Raw genomic sequence first — 21,724 nt, 5'->3', positions numbered from 1 at the left:
TCACCGTAACTCAACATCATGCACATCGAATTACAAGTGCATAAAGTCACTGTGTTTTCCTTTGGACAAAAAGTCACTGTGTTTTTTTATTTTTATGTCCATGAGTTTTCGCCGTAAGTAGAGTTAATTTGTAAATCAACTTAGTTCTTTGCACAAAGATTTAGTTTTGTCCTTATTGATAAAACGAGGTAGATCGTTACACCTTAAACGTCACCCATCATACAATTAGAAACATGTCAAATGACACATGCTATTGGTGAAAATACTATATTACACAAAAATATGCAAGTAAGCATTTCATTAACGAATTCTCAAAATATTACTAATTTCTTAAACACAACACACACATACTATCTATACTATTTAGAATAATTATCTGGATACTAGAATAATAAATATCTAATATCCTACTGAAACGAATATTTCTAAACTCTATTGTACATATTATACAGATATTCTATTCACTCCCTATACTTCCTCTTTATTAACACACTAAAGACAAATAGGTGACATTAATTGATTCAATTTACAATTATAAAATTTCATAATCAAATTTATCAATTTTTATATTAAAATGAATTTTTGAATTTAGATTATCTAAATTGAGAATTTTACTTTAAAAGATGAAATAAGAAAATTTTATTACTAGATTAAAAGTAAATATTATCATCTATCATATTATATTTTATTCGTATAATTAAATAAACTGATAATGTATATAATTTATATTTGAATTTAGCCACCAAAAAAGAAATTTATATTTGAATTTAATTTGCATTTATTGGTAGTGTAAAAAAATTATACATATATCTAAGTGTGTATTATTACATCATAAAAAATAAATTATTCATTTTAAATTTATCTAGATATATAAATTTAATTAAATAATCATATCAAAACAATTGAATTATACATTAAAATTAAATTCTTTATATTTATATTTAAAAAATGTGCCATCAACTTGACGGTGCATTCACTGCATTGTTGGTAACTACTTGCTCGAGTAGAAGAAGATCCCAACTTCAAAATATTATTATATAAAAAAAAATATCCCAATATTCTAGTCCAAAAAAAAAATCCAAATTGAAATTGGCAGAGTTCATTTCAATATTTCATCGTTTTCATCTTTCTCTTTTTCGGATTGAAACCAGATCGCATCATATCTCACTCTCTTTTTTTCGATGAAGCTGATGCTGAAGATGACTGCGATCCCAACAAGCAGATCCTACAGTTTCCTCGTATTCCTCGTTGCCTGCACTTTCCAATTCTTTCTAGGTTCGCTTCCATTAATTCAAAGATACCATTTTTTTTTTTGGCACATTCATAATAGCATAGGTTAGTGCAAAATAGTATAGGCTTAACCTGTTTCAAGTTTCGCATTTGTTATGTCTCTCTCAAATTTGTTATCAGAAATTGAAATTCATGCGTGATATAGTATATAGGAAAGGGAAAAACAAAAATCGTAGTCTCACGCTCTATTGTGACTTAGAAGCTATGCCTTTTTCAGTTTTTAGTTTTTACTGTTATCTATATCCAATTCAATGCATTTGTCTGAAGCAATAAGCACCAGATCTTTAATATGTCAGTTTGAAATTTCATGAATTTTGGTACATTCATAACTCAATGACCCTGAAGGTAGCCTTGGCCCTTGGAGCGTGTGAGCTCAAAGTCATGGGTTCAAGAAGTGGAATCACCCGCTTGTGTCAAATTAGATTTCCTATATTACACGCTTAGGGTGCAGTCCTCACCATGCTTAACATGAGATGCTTGTGCAATGGCACTGGGCTTCCCTGCTGTCATTGAGTGATGAATGTTCCAAAATTCCTGAGTGATAGACAAAAAGGGAACCGAGTATGTGTGCATCTGATGGGATTTTTCGCGCTTCTTGATAGTGTTTGTTGTTCAGTGTGCCTGTTGTGCACAAAGCATAGCAACTGTAATTTGCTTTCTATCATGAATCATGATCAGTTTGTTTTTCCACAACAGACTAGAGTATATGATTTTCCATTGGGTTTGTGTACTTCTCAGGCTTTTGTGATGATTCACCTAATTCTAAAGATGATAAAACGACAGCAGCAAATGTCCGCGGCACCAGTTCTCTGATTGCTATTATATTGATTGTGCTTGTGGTGTTTTCTTTGCTTTCCTTTTTACTTTTCAAATTGTGGCGGAAGAAGAAAAGAGAAGAGCAATATGCCCGTCTTCTGAAACTGTTTGAAGAGGATGATGAGTTAGAACTTGAGCTTGGCCTAAGAGACTGACCTTCGCCATTTTGCATCTTCCCATGATTGTAATGCAGGTTTGTATTTATTCCTTCATATTTCTCACGATATGAACTTGATATAGGTGTGGCATACGGCCCAACTTGTTGGGGATCAGAATTAACTCCACTCCTCTTTAAAATAACAATTCTGCAACAATTATTCTCCAGATTCATTGGTAGTTGATGGAACAAGTTTACTTTTCAAGTTATCTGAAGCATTCTATTCCTAATTCTTATCCATGCAGCTGGGAAGACTATTGCCTACTTAGCATCTAAATGTTACTGTTGTTTAATGCTTTTCAATGATTCTTAATGCTCCTTATATTTTGATTTTGTGCTAATAATTGGAAATGAGATAGTTTGTTCGATGTTTAGAAATAACAACTTCCTAAGCTTTTGTTTATTTAGTTATATATTTGAGGCTTGAGAGGGAGTGAGTGGGTTATTTGTTCATTACACATTGATGCTAATCATGTCATGATTCTATTTAAATGTTCATATTGCAGGCTTAGGTGAGATTGCTTATTGTGAATTTTTCGCTCCTTGCATAGCCATTTGCCAAGATGCATATGACAATGTTTGGACTTGCTGGGGAAGAAAGAGCAGAAGACCACAATTCAATGTTTGTAATGCTATTCGATTTTTTCCCCTTCTTTTTCTTTTTTAATTTTTTCGTAGAATTTATTTATCTAAATAGTATAGGTAAAAAAGGCTAACTTTGCAGAAAGTGATTGGATGAGTCTTGTAGAGTGCATCTGAAATCTGTTGATATGTTATATGTACGATATTGTAGTCTTGACATGTTGAAGGTTTTGGTAAAATTCCAGACTGCAGGCTTCACTTGAATCTTGTCTCCTTTGTTTTTTGGTTTAATTATTTTCTCGGTTTCTATAGTTTCACAATTTTCAATTAGGTCTCTATACTTTTTTTCTTTTCGATGGAGTTCCTATACCATATCAGATTTTGTAATTAAGCTCATACCGTGACAAAAACGATGGAATTAACAGAATATTCTGTTAAACAAACCGAATATGCCTAACACTTTACTGAATATTTTGTATAGTTTAATAGAATATTCCATTAATTTCAACGTTTTTGTCATGGGAAGGACTTACTTACAAAATCTGATATAGTATAAGGACCTAATTGGGAAAAAAAAGTATAGAGACCTAATTGAAAATATGGTAAAATTATAGGGACCGACAAAATAATTAAACCTTTTTTTTTTTTTGCGGGGTCAGAAATTTAACCTTATGTATTGGTGTTGCATACTAAAGTTTCTGCATTCTAGTAGTTTATTCACACAGTGCAAAATATCGTTACACTATTAATCAATAGAAAATTAGGAGACTAACACATCAATTGTCATGGTGACTGGTGAGTAGTTATTCACCATAATTGATTTTCTTTCTTTTTTTTTTTAAATACTCACATTGTAAACTCATCCTTCGTCTCTTTTTAGGACAAGAAAGAAAACTTCATGAGACGCTAAACAGCACTTACAAATTCAGAAAAGATCATATATCTAAAACTAGTAAAAAATGAATGTGTTCTACAACTCAACAATCAAACACATAAGTGGAGCAAGTCTTAAGACAAAAATGCATATCTATGGTGGAATTGTATCGTTAGTGAGAGTTCACTTTGAAAGTTGGCGTTGTTTTGACTTTTGAGAGATAAGAAAGACCCAACTTTGTCCATGTATGTAGAACCTGGCAATGGTTCTAAAAGTCTTGCTGAGCAAACAAACGTGAATAGTCTCAGCTGAAAATATATTCAAAGAGATAAGGATAGATAGTAGGTTACTGTTAAAATCTATAAATTTATTTTAATTTTTAAATATTTTGATGTATTATGCAGTTTAACTGCTACCCTTCAGTCAGATTTTTTTTTTCTACCACATTTTTTCTCATGGTTTTATGTAAATTTATACATTTGCACTTTCTTGTGTGGGAGATTGGGAATTCACTCACATCCGTGTCTTCCCCACATTCACCTGTTCTCAAAAGTTCTCTTCGCATTCTCTTTTTAGACTGCATCAACATACAAATTTAGTTGGGAAGCAACAAAATAGAATTGGATAAAAATGAGACCAAATTCAAATATCCTTTTGATTTATTCCATTTGTTCCTTGTTAAAAAATTATTCGTTCAAACAACTTTAAAACAAAGAATTTGAAAGCCTTCGCAAGAACAAAAGATAAAAAATGATATAAACCATTAAAATATAGAAAATCACCATTACATAAATGGTATTAGAGAAGTAGACTAAAATTAGTCCAAACATGTGATAACCAAGATCGACTACTAATTGCCATACGTGCTTAAGCGACTCTCAGTACACCACTTGGCCATCGTAATTCATAGCATAAATAAACTTACAATTACAAAGCAGATGTCAAAAAAAAAAAAAAAACATGTTGCAATTGCAATACAATCAAAACACTCCACTTGTTTTATTTAGTTTGAGAGTCAATACTCAATACCATGCATATTTATAAATAGGCATAGTATGTAATCTAATGATCTGACAAATTGAAGGGGGAAAAAAAACAAATAAAGCAAAAGAAAGAGGGGAAGGGGAATCTATGGAATAGCACCTGCAAATTAGTTAATACACAACAGCAAAATGAGGGTCAATGTTCTAGAGGTTAATACACGAAAGAATAGAAGCCAAGGTGAAATGGTCAATTAAATTGAGTGGAAAAACCATCTGTCATCCCAACAAGCTGCTTGAGGAGGCTCAACCCCGAAGGTGTCTCCGGTGAATAACACTGAAAAGGCCATCACAAAAACTCTAAGAGATCAGATGCTAATAATTTAGATTGAGAAAACTGTAGGGTCATGATCCATAGTCATCATGTCGGGGTCATCTTCCTGTTTTGGCTCGCTTCATTCCAGTACTGTTAAAAGGCGACATGCTCGGACTCATGCTTGGACTCATGCTTGGACTTTCCTCCCTCAAAGTACCATTGAGCATGGCTAACTCCCTCAATTGCTGCTTCTTATAGTGATCCAGGGATTCATCCTGGCAGGTTAGCAATGGTTAGCATGAGACACAGAGAGCGAGGCACAATTAAAGTGATCAACTATAAGAAATGTATTTATACCACTGGCTTCAAAAGATTTTCGAGTATCCTCACAGCATGATCCAAGCGATTATCAATTATATCTTCTGGAAACTCTGCCTCCACCAAAACATGCAATGGCTCTTTAAGATGCTCATATCCAGGTTTATCTTTAAGCTTCTCTTCCTATGAAGAAAAGTTGTAAATCAAGAAAAATGGCATACTGTGTGTGATCCCTTTTACTTAAATGGTGGTGTTTTAGTTAGCAGGTGAATCTTTTGTGTAATAGATCCATGTGAATTCTCATGAATCTAATCTAACATATTTTCACCCGACTACAAATTTTCACACCCTTACTATGAAAGCTCAAAAGAATAGTGCTAGGAATAGCGTAAATTGGGGGAGGAACGTCAAATGCAAGATACCAAGGTGAAACAACTGAGAAAAGAATCAACTCAGAGCAAAACACAGTTATACCAACTTTACCTTGATAGAATCCTTCACAGAGCCACAGCCCCTGATGTAAACCCTACATTCTGTCATGGCTTCTACTCTTTTCAACGAGTTCCCACGAGGCCCCAGAATTCGGCCAACGAAATTATACTGCTGAGATTTTAATCAAGAAACTATTAATTGATATAGAAAAGAAATTGCAAACTGGTAAGCAAAAACTGAAGAACATTTGACTTACATTTGGATATTTGTCTACGGGGACATCAAGTCTGATAACTCTCTTAACTACAGGTGTAGCAGGAACTCCTTGCGCTCCTGGCCAACCCATTGGTGGTGTTTGAAATGATGCCATTCTTTGGAGATTTCCATTGTCCTGCACTTGCAACAAATTCACATTGTTGAGCACTCCCTATTTTATAATTAAAATTGTGATAACAGCCCAATCTGACTTGCTACCAAGTTCCCTCACAATTCCAAAAAAATTGTCATCACACTGTTAATTGCCCATTTACAAGAAATTTAGCATTTCAGTTAATAAGCCAAAGAATCTGAGATTTTTGCACTCCTTGATTAATGTTTGACTGCGAGTAGAGGTCGTGCAGAAAGCTAACTGCTGAGATTCTGCACAAATTTGACATCTCATATCCATATTCATCAGTTTAGTTACATGCTTCCTGATTTCCCATCTCTAGCAGACTGCCGGAACTATCCATCCAATCATGTAATGAGCATGATAAAATAAAAAATAAAACAAAAACAAAAACTTATTTTAAGCTTCAGTGCATAAGGGATATATGCATATGTGATATGATTCCATCATGTGGTAACCAAAAAGACATGAAAATGGAGCCAAAATCTAGCGAAACAGCTACAGTGAGTTTGTTCTAACTGTTACCTAGCTGATTGAAAGTATATGGGCTGGTCCTAGGCAGATTAAGAGAAATGAAAAACATACGCTTCTGATTTCTAATACAGATTAAATGTGGAATAACCAAGAAATTTAAAATAATGCCCATCAAAGTACCGACTTCCCAGTTCTTTGACATGTCATGCACCAAAATGGCACGATCTTGAAGCTTTCAGTGATGAAATGCACACAAACAAGTTGCACTAGTGCATTCGAATGCATGAAACACGTTTCTCAAAAATAAGCTTCGAAGTTGAATTCCAGCTTTATATATTAAGTAAGCTCATTTAAAAAGCACAGGTACAGTAAAATATCAATTAAAAATGCATAAAGGAGATACGCATTATAGCAGTGAAATAATAAGACTCGAGAATTATTTGATTGACATTACTAGCATCAATGACTAAGCAGTACCTCTATTGGTATGGTAGGCCATCCCTCCAGATCCGTAGGCCTACTAATTGGATGATGACTTAAGGATCTAAATGGACTATCTGGCTCAAGTCTTTCATGATCCATGAAACCTTGATTGAAGCCTGATATCCGTCTGATTTCTGTAATGCCACAGTACATATTGAGATAAACTAGAAAAACTTACAACAGCAAAAGTGGTATAAGCAGGGCTCTTTTAAGGAAGCCACCAAGTTTAGCAAATGAATAGTATGCACAAATAAATGACACTAAAGAGTGATTGTTTACATGGAAACACCAAATAGACATGAAACTAACAATCCTAGCAAACGATTTGATCGCTTCTATCATTCATGATTTCATGGTTGGTTACTTATCTATCTTTCCCTTTACTATTGTTAAGATATTATTCACATTGTTATAGAAGTAACTATTTGGGATCAAGGAGTCATGACAATATCATATTGTGAAGATATCTATAAATTAGAAACCAAAGAAACTACTGCTATAGGAATGGTTAGGTGATTTTTAAACCTTGAGTCAAGAGCCTTGTACATTGTGGCAGAACTTGCACAAATGGTCCCAACTTTTGCCTCTCTGCCAGTAATTCAGACAAATATCTGCAATTTCTCAGCAATTAATTATGCATCCATACGGCCGCACAATGCAGAAGTAGATTATACTTGAGAATTACAAATTACGACCATTCCGACCATTATTATCAATACAATTTAATTAAACATTGGATCTCATTGATTCACAAACTGACATTGAGCGTATTTGTTTATGCAACCCAATTAAGTTAGTAACCTACTTGTTTTTCTTCTCCTTGAGTTTTTGCAACCTGTTTGGATAAGTTTTCCAAACACACCATTCATAAACAAGTAATAGTCACTTTTAGACTTGCAGAAGCAAGAATAATCGCTCCTACACCCCAAAGATCAAATGGAACAGGTAAAACGGGCAAAAAAGATGTGCCAAGGAAGTGTATGGAAGATTAAGCCATGGCAATTAGTGAATAGTGACTCCAATCCAAGACTCAGTCTAGGCTCATGCTTTATATTAGTGAATCCCCAACAACAGGAGCTGTTGAATAGTTAGTAGAAGATTAAGCCATGGCAATTACCGTCAAGTCACTCAAGTGAAGCAAATTTATGTTCTACTCTATCCGTGATGCGAATTGCAACATTAACAGTGAAGGCACACAGAGCAGCCTTGTTTGAATTGCAGATTTTAAAATAAGATTAATGTGGTGGATGAAAGAAAGAAAATGAAGATGGAAGCTTACCTCTCTCGATCTGAAGGAATGGAAGAAGATGATGACCTAATTGGAGACGGAGGAACTGCTGGAGGAGGGTACTGAAAATAACTCCCAGATGGGATCCTCTCTGCCATCTACTCTCACTCTTTTTCTTTCTTTCTTTCTTTCTCTCTCTCTCTGCACCTCAAAGTCAATCCACACACCTCAGTTAGTTGCTCAGTTAGTTAGTTAGTTACATAACAAACCATAGGGGAAAGTGGACACGAATTCCGCGTGACGAAATTAAAAGAAATAAAGAAAAGGAGAAGGGACGAGGTTGACGGTTACCGTTGGCAAAGCCCTTAGGAGGGGGAGGAGGAGGAGAAGCGGCAGCGGCAAGAGAGAAGAGAGTAAGAGGGGAAGGTAGGGATGGGAGTGGTGGGCCTTTTATATTTCATTTCACAGCATCACTTACCAACTCACTTCTCAACTCATTCACTCTTCACTCTCCAATCTTTTACCGCATTCCCAATCTTCTCTATTTGCCTTCCGCTGTTTTCATTTTTTCCCCACTCATCATAGCATGTGTCACGTGTGTGTGCGCCATTTAATTTTCATCCCTCAAAACTAAATATCCTTTACAGTCTTTTGCTATTTGTTCAAAAAATAAAGTATTTTTTAGAGTAAATACTCAATTCGACCTTTAATAATTACTTCGCAAGAATTACGAGGTCCTCAACAAAAGAAAATGTTAAATTCAACTTTTGAATTTTATTTTTATGGAGTTGATTAATTCTTGTGTCAACAAAAATATAAAAAAAATATTACCACATGATTAATCAATCCCATAAAAATAAATATCAGAAGATGGGTTGGATATTTTTTTTTATTAAAAGATTCGTTGTCTTTCAAAATAATTGTCAGAAATATTTAAAATTTTTCTCTATTTTTTATAATTTCAAATCATTAATTTAATAAAATTTTTAATTGTTTAAATAATTAGATTAATTATTTAAATAGTTAGAGATTGAATATAAATTTTAGAAAATATAATAAATATTAATATGTTTATGTTAATAAACGATAAAATAAAATATTTCTTTTTAACTTTGTAAAATTATAGTATTTAAAAAGGATAAGTATTGTTTTCGTCCCTAAGATTTAGGGTCAAAATTAAAATCGTCTCTAACGTTTTATTTCGTATTAAAATTGTCTTTTTAAATAATTTTTTTAATGACAAAAATATCCCTTTTTCCACCATTCCACTTTTCTTGTTCTTCTTCTTCCAGAAGAACAAATTCTTCTTCCATTAACAAAACTCAAAACTTCAAATCTTTAAATACAATTAACAAAATTCAATTACAAGAATTAAAAATACCCAAATTCATCTATAATTAAAATAACCAAAAATCTATAAATTTAATTACCAAGAACAATAACAAAAATTAGATAAAAACAAGAAATTCAAAAACAAAAAAATACAACAGTAATCTAGAAATAAGAACAAAAACAAAACCAACAACAAAAATTAGAGAATTAGGAATTGTGATGAATAACATCAAATTCTTTAAATCTAACAACAACAACAGTTTCATATTTTTTAAAAAAACAAAAAGAATGAAACTATATCTTATAAAAAGCAAGGAGGTCGCCGCCACTGCTCTTGGAGGTCACCGTTGGCTGTTGCTGCTCTTGGAGATTGTCGCGCCGTCGAGGTGGAGGTCGTTGGCCGTTGCTGCACTTGGAGGTCGCCGCACCGTCGAGGTGAAGAAGAATGGTTGTGTGTGATTGTAACACCCTAACTTTTAATATCTCATGATCGTACTAAAAGTTTGAGCTTTACTTACCTCTATTCTTTTATTTATACTACGTTTATTTAATATTGAGCATTCGCGAATACAAATTGAAATTCTTATTAAGAAAATGAAAGGTCTTTACTTTAAAATTCTTAATCGGTCAAGGTATGGTTTTGGTTTTAAAGTAAAGACCTTTCGTTTTCTTAATAAGAGTTTCAGTTCATATTCGTGAATGCTCAATATTAAATAAACATAGTATATAAATAAAGGAATAGAGGTAAGTAGCACTCGAACTTTTAGTACGATCATGAGATACTAAAAGTTATGGTGTTACAGTGATGGAGAAGAAGAAGCTGTGTGTGTTGTGACGGTGGAGTAAAGAAGATAGGGTTTGGAGTTAGAGAGGAGAGAGTGTAGGTTTAGTGAAAGAAGGGTAAAATAGTCAAAAGAACGATTTTAATATTAAATAAAATGTTAGGGACGAATTTAAATCCAAAATAAGGTTAGGGACGATTTTGATATTGATCCTAAATCTTAGGGATCAAAACAATACTTATGTAAGAACCATAATTTTCACGTATAACTGTTTTAACAAAATAATAATTTTTAACTGCCCGTAGTTGATTCGAAAATAAAGAAATAATATTTTGAAAATAAAAAGGTGAAATTTAATTTCAAAGAATTTTTTTGAATTGGAAAATGTATCTTTTTCGAAATTTTTTTTATAAAAATGCGTATTGGTGCTTAAGCCGGCAGTGCCGACTCTAGTCTGTTCAGTACCGCGTATTTTGGAAAATGAGATTTTGAAAATTAAATTTATTGTTTTGAAAAGACAAAAATAATTTAGAATCGAAAACCGGACACTAATCTTAAAGGTTTTGGCCCAAAGTAAAGCAAATGGACCTAAAACGCTAACGGATTGGACCGGATCTAAATTGAACCCAAGGCCCAACATATATATGCTCATTAAACGAGCATTTCAGCTCATTTTTACCCAAAATAAGAAAAGGGGCGCTGGTAAGGGAAGAGAGGAGAAGAGGGGTTTTACTATTCACCTCCTCCTTCAAAATTTCATAACTTTTGATCCGGAGTTCCGATTGACAAGCCATTTGTGACCACGCAAAGCTCTCGTCGAGCCCGTCATTTCTAATAAAGTATTGTTGGTAAGATTTTAAAACTCAAACTCCAGTTTCCTACCCTAGCTTTTGTGCATTTTTTGTTATGGTTTTTGAGTAGATTTTGTGATTTTGTTTGTTTATGGGTGATCTAGCATTAGAATATTGTTAGGTTTTTCCCCTAATCTTGTTGAGTAAGATAAGGTCTCACTAAATCCTTGTGTTTAGTTATTTTATAAACCTTAGGTTTGATGTTAGTATATTTTATGATGTTAGATTAAGTTTTGGTGTTTGTTGGAGTTGGTTTGAGGCTTTGGATCGCGCTTGTTGGCTTCGTTTTGGTGTGTGGTGCATTTTGAGAATCAACCAAAGTATGATTTCGGTTTTTTTTATGTAATATATAATGTTTTTAGACACTTAGGCTAGTAGACCTTAGGATAGGATTGAATTGATGTTAATTGTTGATTGTTATTGATTATTGTGGTTGATGATGATTGTTGGAAATTATTAGTATCGGTGAGTATTGATGGTGATTGGTTATAATGAGGAATCACAAGGATTATGAAAATTTATGGTAATAAGTAAATGTATAATATTTGTGATGGTTTGGAATGATGTGTATGTGATTTATTGATGTTGGATGGATGGTTGATGAGAATGGAGGTTTGTGAATGAAATTGCGGGAGAAATAGAGGATTTGAAACTAAATGCTTTAAGTATGGTGTGGTTGAATAATGATAGAAGTGCCATTGGTAATGGGTAGGAATGAGTAAGATTGAGTTTTGGTATGGTTGAAATGAATGAAACTTGTGAATTTGGAAGATTCAAAGTTTGGTGTCTTTTTGGATTTTGAATCTTATGGTTAGTGTTGAAATTGAATGGTGGTGGAGGAAATTTGATGTGAACTTAGGTTGAATTTAGAGTTGGATGAAGTGAGTATTAAATGATTTAGATAATTGAATGATTGATATGGTTGAGAAATATTTGGTATGGATTCTTGAGTGATTTTGGTATTGTTGGGTTGTAAATAATTGGTTTTGGAATTGAGAGATTTGGTGAAATTGAGTCTTTAAGGTTTTTGGTAAAAATGGGTTTTAGGCCAACTTTGGCGGATCATATATTGAGCTACAGTTTTTCAAATTTATTAAATTTTATATCAAATTAAAGATAATTCAAAGAGCTTTAAAATGGTATAGATTTTATATAAATCGAAATTCTGTAGAAAAAGATATGATCGTTGGAAGTTAGTGTTAAAAATATGATTTATGTGATGTTGCTGAAATTGTAGGTTCTGGTTTGTGTGTGCACACACACTGCTGTGCGCGTGCTTTGAATAGGGGCCACATTTTTATTTGTGCGTACGCATACCCTTGTGTGCACGCACACCCTGTGATTTTCAGAAAACGTGCGTACGCACAATTCTGGTGCGGACGCACACAGAGGGATATGCCTTCTGTTGAGAGCGCTCGCACACTCTAGTGCGCACACACATTCTGTGAAATTCGGATATTGTGCGTACGCACAACATCATGTGTACGCACAAGCTGAAAAAACTCTTCTGGGCGTGCATATGCACAACCCTATGCGTATGCACACTGTCCTATTTTCAATAAAAACCTTATTTTTAACCGTTTTATCTTCTCCGGCAAGCTTGCAATCTTCCGTATTACTTGTTTAAAACCTTTTTGCCATTTTTAGGGTTTTGGATCAAGGAAGAAAACAATAAAGAAATAAAAAAGGGTATTTTAGTTATGAGTTTAGAGCCGGTGACATAGGTTTGGATGGTCCGTGTAAATCCTAGCTTGAATTGGTGAAGGCTGAGTTGTGAAGTATATGGTTGAAGAGATTTTTGAGAAATGGGAATACTTATGATGAAATTGAGAAATTGGAAATCGATGATGGTTATGATGAGTTGAGAACTTGGAAAGGAATGATGAAATTATTGGATTATATGGGAGTGTGTGGAGCCTATATCTCCGACGTGACAGTTTTTCTATTGCATGAGTATGTGGAGCCTATATCCCCGGCGTGGCAGTTTTTCTGCTGCATGAGTGTAGGGAGTCTATATCTCCGGCGTGGTAATTTTTCTGTTGCAAGAGTGTTCCCAACATTATATCTTTGGAATGATTTATGATGAGACAGTTATTATTGTTTCCTTCCTTGCCGCATGAGTGTGCAGAGCCTATATCTCTGGCGTAGCAGACTCCCTACTGCATGAGTGTGCGGAGCTTATATGTCCAGCATAACAGATTTTTCTGTTGCATGAATATGCAGAGCTATATCTCTGGGCGTGACAGGAAAGCTACATCCGGGAGGATGTGTCGGATTAACATTTATGGACTGACAAGTGATATCAGAGCCAATAGAAAAGACATTCATCATATGCATCTTCTACCTCTTTGAGTTCTTTGCTTAATTTCTGTTATGCCTAAATTAATCACATGTTTACTTGCTAATTGTTCTATTTGCTGTACATGTACTTTACTTGTTTGCATTACCTGTGTTTTCTGCTGGAATTGAAGAGGTTCGATAGGCGGTGGCGATGGGATCACACGGAGGTTAGGTTAGTGAAGGTTGTGGGATACAGCGGTGTGATTAGTATTAGTTAAAAATCTCCCTAAGTTTAGATAACACTGTTTATGGTTTATGTTTCAGTGATTTATTTTTTTAACCTTGAATATCTGTATCAGTGTGAAGTTCTAGGATTGTCTTTGAAGGTTGTGGTAGGCTTAGAGAAGGGGGATTGAATCTATGCATTCCTTTTAAGTTGCTGTTATGACCCTTTTAAACAAAATTACAATTCTGATTCTGTTTGAATTCAGCAGCAAAAATTTATGAGACAATTTATTTTTGTCTCATGAATATCAAAAAATAGAACTCAGCAGAGAAGAGAAAAGCTAACACCAGCATGTATCCTGGTTCAGTTGCCTTGTACTATGCAACCTACATCCAGTCTCCTCCACAATTATGGAAGAATTCACTATAATTAACAGTATTACATACACCAATTTTACAAGATTGACCCAATTCTTTCACACTCAAGTTCTAACCTAACTTGACATTGGCTATGCTAATACCTAACTATTCCTCTTAGTGCTGACCCAACTAAGAAAGGGATACCAAAACAGGTACAAGATACAAGACACTTAGCTAACCTAAAGAAATCAGAAAATAACTCTAGGCATTTCTCTCAAGTGTTTCTTTCAGCCTTTTTTCACTCATGGTTTTTTCTTAAGCTTTCTCACAATACCTTTTCTCTCAAGAAATTACAGAAATATAAACTTAGAAAAGTACATTACAATCAGTAAGACACGAAGGAGATTGATTTCATCAGCAGCCTCTTTGCTATGTGCAAAACCAGATTCGCAAACCTCAGATGCAGTTCTTCAGTATTGGCCGAATGCTTCTTTGAAAGAAAGCATTATCCAAGTAGAGAAACTTCTTCACAGAACACTGTTCTCACTCTCTGGTTTTCTCTCCTTACCTTTGAATGAACAGCAAGCTTCTTCTTATCTCCTTGCATGTTGCTTGGTTCTTCTTCCTAGGTCAACACCTTGAGCTTTGAGCTTCACCAACCCACAGATTCACTTTTTCTCAATAATCCTCAAAATATAAAATCTCCTTCTGACTTCCTCATCTTGGTCGAAAGTCATAAAACAGCAACCATAGAATTCTTCCAATGGTCAATTTGATCTGAGCCCTTGAAAACTAACTTGGTCCCCAAGTCTTGTTTAAGACCGTAGATACACAGCAGAGAATAACAGAAATCATCTTTCCCTTGTATCCCATTTTGGATAGAGCAGAGTGTTGGAAAGTAGAGATGAAGATTTGATGCATGTAAGAGGAAATGGGTTACCTTTAATCAAAGCTAGATTTGGTTTGATCTGGGGGATTTGATATTTTCCTTTCTAGCTTAATCTTTCTCTTTCTCTCTTCTTCGGTGAAAGGCTTATGGAAGAAGCTCTCTCTCTTTCTCTTTCTTACTTTTCTGAAGCCTTGATGTGACTTGATTAGAGAGGAGAGGAATGTTGCTTCTGGTAAGGCAAGATGGTGGGAAATTGAAAATCAATTTCGGGCTTGGATCGGGTTCTTCTCTACTTCAGCCTGTTGGTGCATTGCTTTGCTTCTTTGATGAATTTTACTTGAGATGAACGACATGGGCTTGTCTTTATTTTTTACTTACCATTCAGCCCATTAGCTGATATCTTTTGTTTGATGTTGGGCTGCTGCAACACTTGTTTTTAGCCTACATCACTTATAAAAAGTAATCAAAACTAATTGGGTGATTAGCCCACTAATCAAATGTTTGTCATCATCAATTCTATTAATTAATTTCTTAACTCAACAGTCTTTAGCGTCCCGGAACCTTACGTCTTATATATGAGGCACTGTTACCATACTGAGAACCTCCAATTCTCATACCATATATTGTTGTTGTTTTTCAAATGCAGGTCGCAACCCACCACGGTAAGTTTGTGGATATGGTGACAGAGCGGAGGATGATCTTTCTCATGTTTTATTCTACTTTACTTATGCTGTAGTTTTTCTCTTGTCTTTTGTATATTTTACTGTGTTGCCTTAGAGGCTTTATTCCTGAAAACTTTGAGAGATAAGTTGTTATTGTTTTAAACTATATATATATACACACTTAGCTTCCTCTCCGCAAAACTTATTCTTTTGATCCTCTTAGAGGTTTATGGAGAGACAGGGTTTTGTTTATGTATATCTGGATTTTGGATATGTATGTATATATGTGTAAATATTCTTCGGTCAGCCTTGGTTTCGCGGGCTGAGTTAGGAGCTTGTTATTTTGTATATTTGGCACTCTATTCCTACATCTATTATCTTATGTTCAACAGTTATAGTTTTCTTAACACGCAAGTTAACTCATTTCTTGAGCGCTACGCTTTTATTTCGCGACTTTTGCTTCATCTATTCTTCAAGGCTCATTGTATATTACAACCTTTCTCCTATCATATGTATACATTATGTTTTAGAGGTCGTAATACCACACTACCTCTGTTTTACAGCTTAAGCGTAAAGCCCAGTGTGGTAGGGTGTTACAGTGTTCACCTCCGGTCCGACCCGATGAAGGAATAAAAGCTCGAATTGCATAAAGTGGAATTACGAAACGAAAAGCGTTCACACACGATAACTAAACATATAGGTACGGATAGAACAAGACATAATAATATATATAAAACCTTGTAGATAGCTCCAGGATACACAAAGGAATAATTTAAGTAATAAGATATATTGCTCAATAGTCTATGCATAGCTTTTTCTCAAATAATTAACATTGCTCAATGGGGTTAACATTCTCAAAAATTTATAAGTGCCCGGTCACCCTTACGTCATAAGGTCAACAGAGTATCAAATTTTCAACCTGGTACACGTGGTGGCAAGTCAGGGTACTTTACCTAGGAAAACTTGTATCCCAGATCATTTAATCATTCAGGCCAAATATCATACATGATCGTTCATTTGATTATCAAGCCAAGTATCATACATGATCATCCGTAACATTTCATAGTCAACTCATCACTTTTTCGCTTTACTTCACTTCCAAGTTATCTCCATTTCCTAACTTCATCTGATTATCAGGTTTAACACTATTATTAGTGACTAAAGCAATGAAAATAGAGGTTTAGAAATTTAAAATACAGTTTAAAATGTTGAAAACCATGTTTGCTGTAATAGGTGTCACGCGTATGCGTGGACGTGTAAAAATTGCAACTCGCGCACACGTCCCCTTGTCACGCGTACGCGTAAGGAAGTACCTCATGTCACGTGTACGCGTAGGGTTCCTCGCGCTCGCGCAGCCAAAATCCCATCCCCACACGTACGCGTGGACGTATGTTTCTTAAAAAAAATTGGCAGATCAACCAGAAAGCTGCAAATCCATGGTAAATTAGCAGCAAAGTTACATATTCCACATCCAAACTTCTGACGAGCATAACTCAATCGTTTTAAATCGATTTTCTTCCGTTCTTCGGACGGCATAAACTTCACGAATCCAATTTTCATTTAAAATAAGTTAAAATCAATTTGGGGTTTTAGAAACCAAATTATATCCCGTCGAAGTTCAATCCAAAACCAAAATTTTGCCGTTCTCTTCCAAACCTCATTTTCAATTCAAAGTTTCATTTTAAACACTTTCAAACCTTTCACTTCAACACCATATACCTTTCCTCATTACCATGACAATGATCACAATAATCATATTTCAAATCATCAACAAATTCGCCAAATCACCACTAATTCATCAAGCATCATCAACTATAAACTTACATTCTCAAATCCATAATCAACAAGCTATTCAATTCACACTTACACCAAACCAAACCGACTAATTTACAAGATGTTAAGTAATAATTATATACACATTCCTTCAAACTTATCATATGGCCATCTAGCATAAATTTTTACAAAACATTATATATTAAATACAAGAAACATAAACCATACCTTGGTCGATTTCTACGTAAGGATCAAGGCAATTTAATTAAAACCAATCACAGCCCTAAAACCTCAGCTGCACAGCTTCCTCCAAGTTTCGGTATTCACAATTTCAAGCTCCAATTATTTATTCACAACCTAATACACATTCATAACACATATATATACCCAATTTAATTTCCAAAACACAAATTCAGAATATTTAGATAGAATTATTATATCCTTACCATACCCAAGCTTCACATAAGCAAGAGTGAATATTTTTCTCAAGCTAATTGGATCCTAAAACATCAAAAATAAAAAAAATTCAACATCTCTTCCAATTCTCCGAAAATTGGGAGAAAAGAGTGGCTGAGAATAATTAATGGCTTACCTATAAAATTGTTCTGTTAGAAACGTAGAGTTCGATGCGGTGGACGCATGGCCACAAACGGTGCTGCGATCGAAACTCGGACGAAGGATTTACGTTAGTTGGAATTCACCAGGGTTACAGGATTCCTTTCTCTCCTTTTCCCTGTGGCTTCAACGTTGCTGAAATGGGGAAGAGGAGGACGTGGGTTCTTTTAAAAGGCTGATCCAGTTGGGCCCACGACCTGGTTTGGGCCCAGTTCAACTGGTTCGGCCCACTCGGTTTAATTTTAGATATTTTTTTCGAAATTAGTGTCAAAATTCTCGTTTCGATGAGTTATATCCTAATTTGATATAATATTCACATTTCTAATCTTTCTTATTAAAAACTAATTTATTCACTAATTATTTACTAATTTAACAGGATTTATAAAACACCCTGTGGAGACACAAGCCAATGACATATACCTCAATAAGAGAATTTCACTTCTCAAGCCAAACTCATAATATGGGAAAGTTTGTACATGTACTAAATAACGAATCTAAGTTTACGAAATTATATCAAATTAATTTTAAATTGAGAGAGATTTTGAGGCTTTGAAAACCTTTAATTTTTAGTTGATTTAATCTAATTTCATAAATTAATCATGTTAGTAAGTAGTAACCAATTACATCTGTCATGTGTGTATTATGGTGTTACTTAACGTGTCATATTAACAAATTTTATTGTTATTAGTAATCATAGTGACAAAAGAAGGATTTGAATTCTATAAATTTTGAATTTTACTTTAGAGGGTAAAGTGTGATCTTTGGCCATTTATTTTATAGGTGGGACCAAGAGAAAATATGAGAGAAAAACCATTCAAGTGTGAGAGATCATACTTTATCCTCTAAAATGAAAATTCAAAATTTAGAGGATCCAAATCTACAGAAAAACTAATGTAACTAACTTAAAATATTTAAAAGATAAATTTAATTAAAAATTTTTGAAAAATAATTTAAAAAATAAATAATTTTTTATAGATAAATTTAACTATTTACTATTTTTTATTGTAATAAGCATAAATATTCCAACATATTTATGTAGATAAATATATTTTTAATGCTATCACTGTCATCAAAATGTTAATTAATAAAAATAATTTTTTTTAACAATAGTATGAAAATCTTGTATTTTGTAATAAACACAAATATTATAACTTTTATTATTTTATTTGTGCAGTATTATTTTAATTAGTACACATGACATGAAAGTATTGTATTAACGAGTGTATATTGAATTTTTTTTTTTTTTTGTATTGAAGGAAAATTATGATTGGACACAAATGAAAAAATTTGGTGAAATTGAGGCCGAACAATTTGCAAAAATTTTTGCAAACAATGTCCAGTTCCACAAGCCCAAAATGCCATCCAATCACTTCAAGCCACTGAAACAATAATTTGGCTCAATCCATTGCAAATTCAGTTCAAGATATCATGAAAGCCGCATGTTAGATTAGTCTTCTTTTGTCATTTTAGGTATTATCATTTAATTCATGAAGTTAGGATGTAATCGGATAGATTTGGGTTGAATTTAGAAAAAAGTGATAATTAAACCGATTAAATTTGATCGATTTAAAATGGATCAAGTAAATATATTTTTGTGACTAAATTTAAATCAGTTATATCATATTACATTGATTTGAATACTGAATTATAATTAGATTTCTAAAAAATAAGTTTTTGCAATAAAAAGATAAGAATAAAAAAAAAAAATAAGTAAATGATGGTTGAAATTTGATTAAAGTTAGATAAAAATTATATAAATTATATATTGTTTTTTAATATAAGATAACGAAGTTAGTTCGAATTTTAAATTTTAAAAAATATATTTTTTAAAATTTAAAGTTTTTATTTATTTTTTGCAATAAAATTAGTGATGATTCCTATATTTCTTTTCAAAAAAAATATTTTTGTCTCAATCTTGTATTTTGTCCTTTCTAATAAATAGAGAGTGGAAGATTCAGGCACATCTGTCATAAAAAGGCAATAGAGTTATCTATATATTTTAATTTGTGAATCTTAAGGGTCTCCCAAGGTTTTAATTTGTGAATCTCCTCTCATCCATTTTATAGCTCATTTTAAATGATGATTGTAGGAATTTCTACCGTATATTAATTTTATTTTTGTAATTCTTTTTGGACTCTTAGTCCCGATGCTTTACCTAAAAAAAAAGGCATATATTACTTAAATCATGTGTAATTTTTTCTTTAAATTTCAATAATAATTTTAAGAATAATTTTTATTTTTGTAAATAATATTCTCTTTATAATACTTAAATAAATAAATTTTTTATTATATTTATGTTTACTTTTATGAAATGATATTTAAATAAGAAGATACAGAACATAGAAAAAAAATCATAGCATAAATGTATTTTAGTATGTATAGTATAATAAAAATAAAATTTGAGTATAATGGAATGAGCTAAATATAAATAATTAAAATTAAGATACAAAATGCTTAAGATAATTAATTTTTAAAATTAAAAAAAAAAGAACAATAATTAAATTTATTTTTTTATACGAAGTATTTAGTTTACGTTATAAAGTATTCATATAAATTTATATTTTTAAAATTAAAGTTAAATTTATAAATGTTTTTAAGTAACTAATGGCAGAGTTTTTTTATTATCCTTTTTAATATGTTGTCTTTTTGTTTTAATACATTTAAATAACATTAATAAAAGAATATTTGTGTTTTTTTAATTAAATAAAATAAATTTAATATTAAAATATATTTTAGTCTTTTAAAATATTAATACTAAAAAAATATTTTGCCCTTTTAATTTTTTAAATTTTGATTTCTTTTTATTTTTGTCATGATTTTGTAATAATTTGATATCACCCAAAAATAAAATAAACTCAAATTAGAACAATAAAATAAAAAAGTCCAAAGTCGCAAATAGAACATTAATGCTTATTTTTCTCTTTCTTCTTAATTACAAAACACTAAATTCTATATACAAAGTTAAAAAAATTTTCTCTTTCTTTTAATAAAATTCTATATAATTTTGAAACACCAAATCACGTGCGAGTATGTGACATTCTTCCCATACATATATATCTTAGCCGTTATCATTGGAAGTTGGTTCCCAAGGTTAATAACTATTCCAAAAAAATCAACTGTAACTAGTAATATAAGATTAGGTATGAATTTTTTCTCAGCTCATTCTCTTGTAACAACTTTTACTTTTTAAAAATGGTAACATTTATATTTAATAAATTAAATTAAAAATAATTTTTAATAAACATAAATAATATCAATTATCTTTAATAAAATCATTTTTAAAATTTAAAAATATTATAATAGACATAAATATAAGTATTAAATTTAAATATTAGTTAACATATGAAGTTATATTATACTTTTAAATTTTAAAAAGTATAAATTAACTTTAAAAAGCTTTATCTTAAATACTTTCAAAAGTACTTTTATCTTTTTAAAACTACAAATACAAACATATAATCTTTTTTATTTATCAAATACAAAATAAAAAATTTATACTTTTAAAAAATATAAACACCTCTTCAAAAAATTTTATCAAATTAAACCTCATCCTCTTGATTTTTTATTGTTTCTTGTAGGTATTCCCAAGGAACTGATTCGAAACTCGCAATATATGA

At 32.4% G+C, this 21,724-nt stretch overlaps 1 protein-coding gene and 1 long non-coding RNA gene across 3 annotated transcripts; one reads left to right on the top strand and one right to left on the bottom strand.

The window, feature by feature from the left end:
- The first annotated feature begins 963 nt into the window (after positions 1-963).
- LOC107482733 (uncharacterized) lies at positions 964-3,109 on the top strand. The gene is made up of 3 exons (XR_001590752.3): positions 964-1,275; positions 2,029-2,299; positions 2,770-3,109. It is a non-coding gene; the product is annotated as an uncharacterized LOC107482733 (long non-coding RNA).
- A 1,579-nt stretch (positions 3,110-4,688) lies between these two features.
- LOC107482734 (KH domain-containing protein At1g09660/At1g09670) lies at positions 4,689-8,838 on the bottom strand. Of its 2 annotated transcripts, none has more exons than XM_016103293.3 (8): positions 8,690-8,838; positions 8,390-8,539; positions 7,636-7,721; positions 7,105-7,244; positions 6,022-6,156; positions 5,817-5,936; positions 5,373-5,516; positions 4,689-5,290 (listed from the first exon to the last, which is right to left on the bottom strand). In XM_016103293.3, exons 2-8 carry the CDS (start codon positions 8,494-8,496, stop codon positions 5,132-5,134), a joined length of 891 nt encoding a protein of 296 aa, XP_015958779.1. In that variant the 5' UTR covers positions 8,497-8,539; positions 8,690-8,838; the 3' UTR covers positions 4,689-5,131. The 2 variants fall into 2 exon arrangements, with proteins under 2 accessions (XP_015958779.1, XP_015958780.1); XM_016103294.3 differs by having other exon boundaries at positions 5,817-5,933.
- Between the last annotated feature and the right edge of the window lie 12,886 nt (positions 8,839-21,724).

The sequence above is a fragment of the Arachis duranensis genome, chromosome 4 (genome assembly GCF_000817695.3).
Source record: "Arachis duranensis cultivar V14167 chromosome 4, aradu.V14167.gnm2.J7QH, whole genome shotgun sequence".
In the NCBI taxonomy this organism is placed as follows: domain Eukaryota; kingdom Viridiplantae; phylum Streptophyta; class Magnoliopsida; order Fabales; family Fabaceae; genus Arachis; species Arachis duranensis.
The sequence above is the reverse complement of the archived record's forward strand: the minus strand, read 5'-3'. Positions and strand labels throughout refer to the sequence as shown.

Bases quoted from the DNA above. Each gene is read 5' to 3' on its own strand.
- LOC107482734 (XM_016103293.3), bottom strand. From the start codon at position 8,496: ATGGCAGAGAGGATCCCATCTGGGAGTTATTTTCAGTACCCTCCTCCA. The intron at 7,722-8,389 runs GTAAGCTTCCAT...GAGAAATTGCAG, and splicing joins ATTCCTTCAGATCGAGAGAG to ATATTTGTCTGAATTACTGG. The intron at 5,291-5,372 runs GTATAAATACAT...CTAACCTGCCAG, and splicing joins AAAATCTTTTGAAGCCAGTG to GATGAATCCCTGGATCACTA.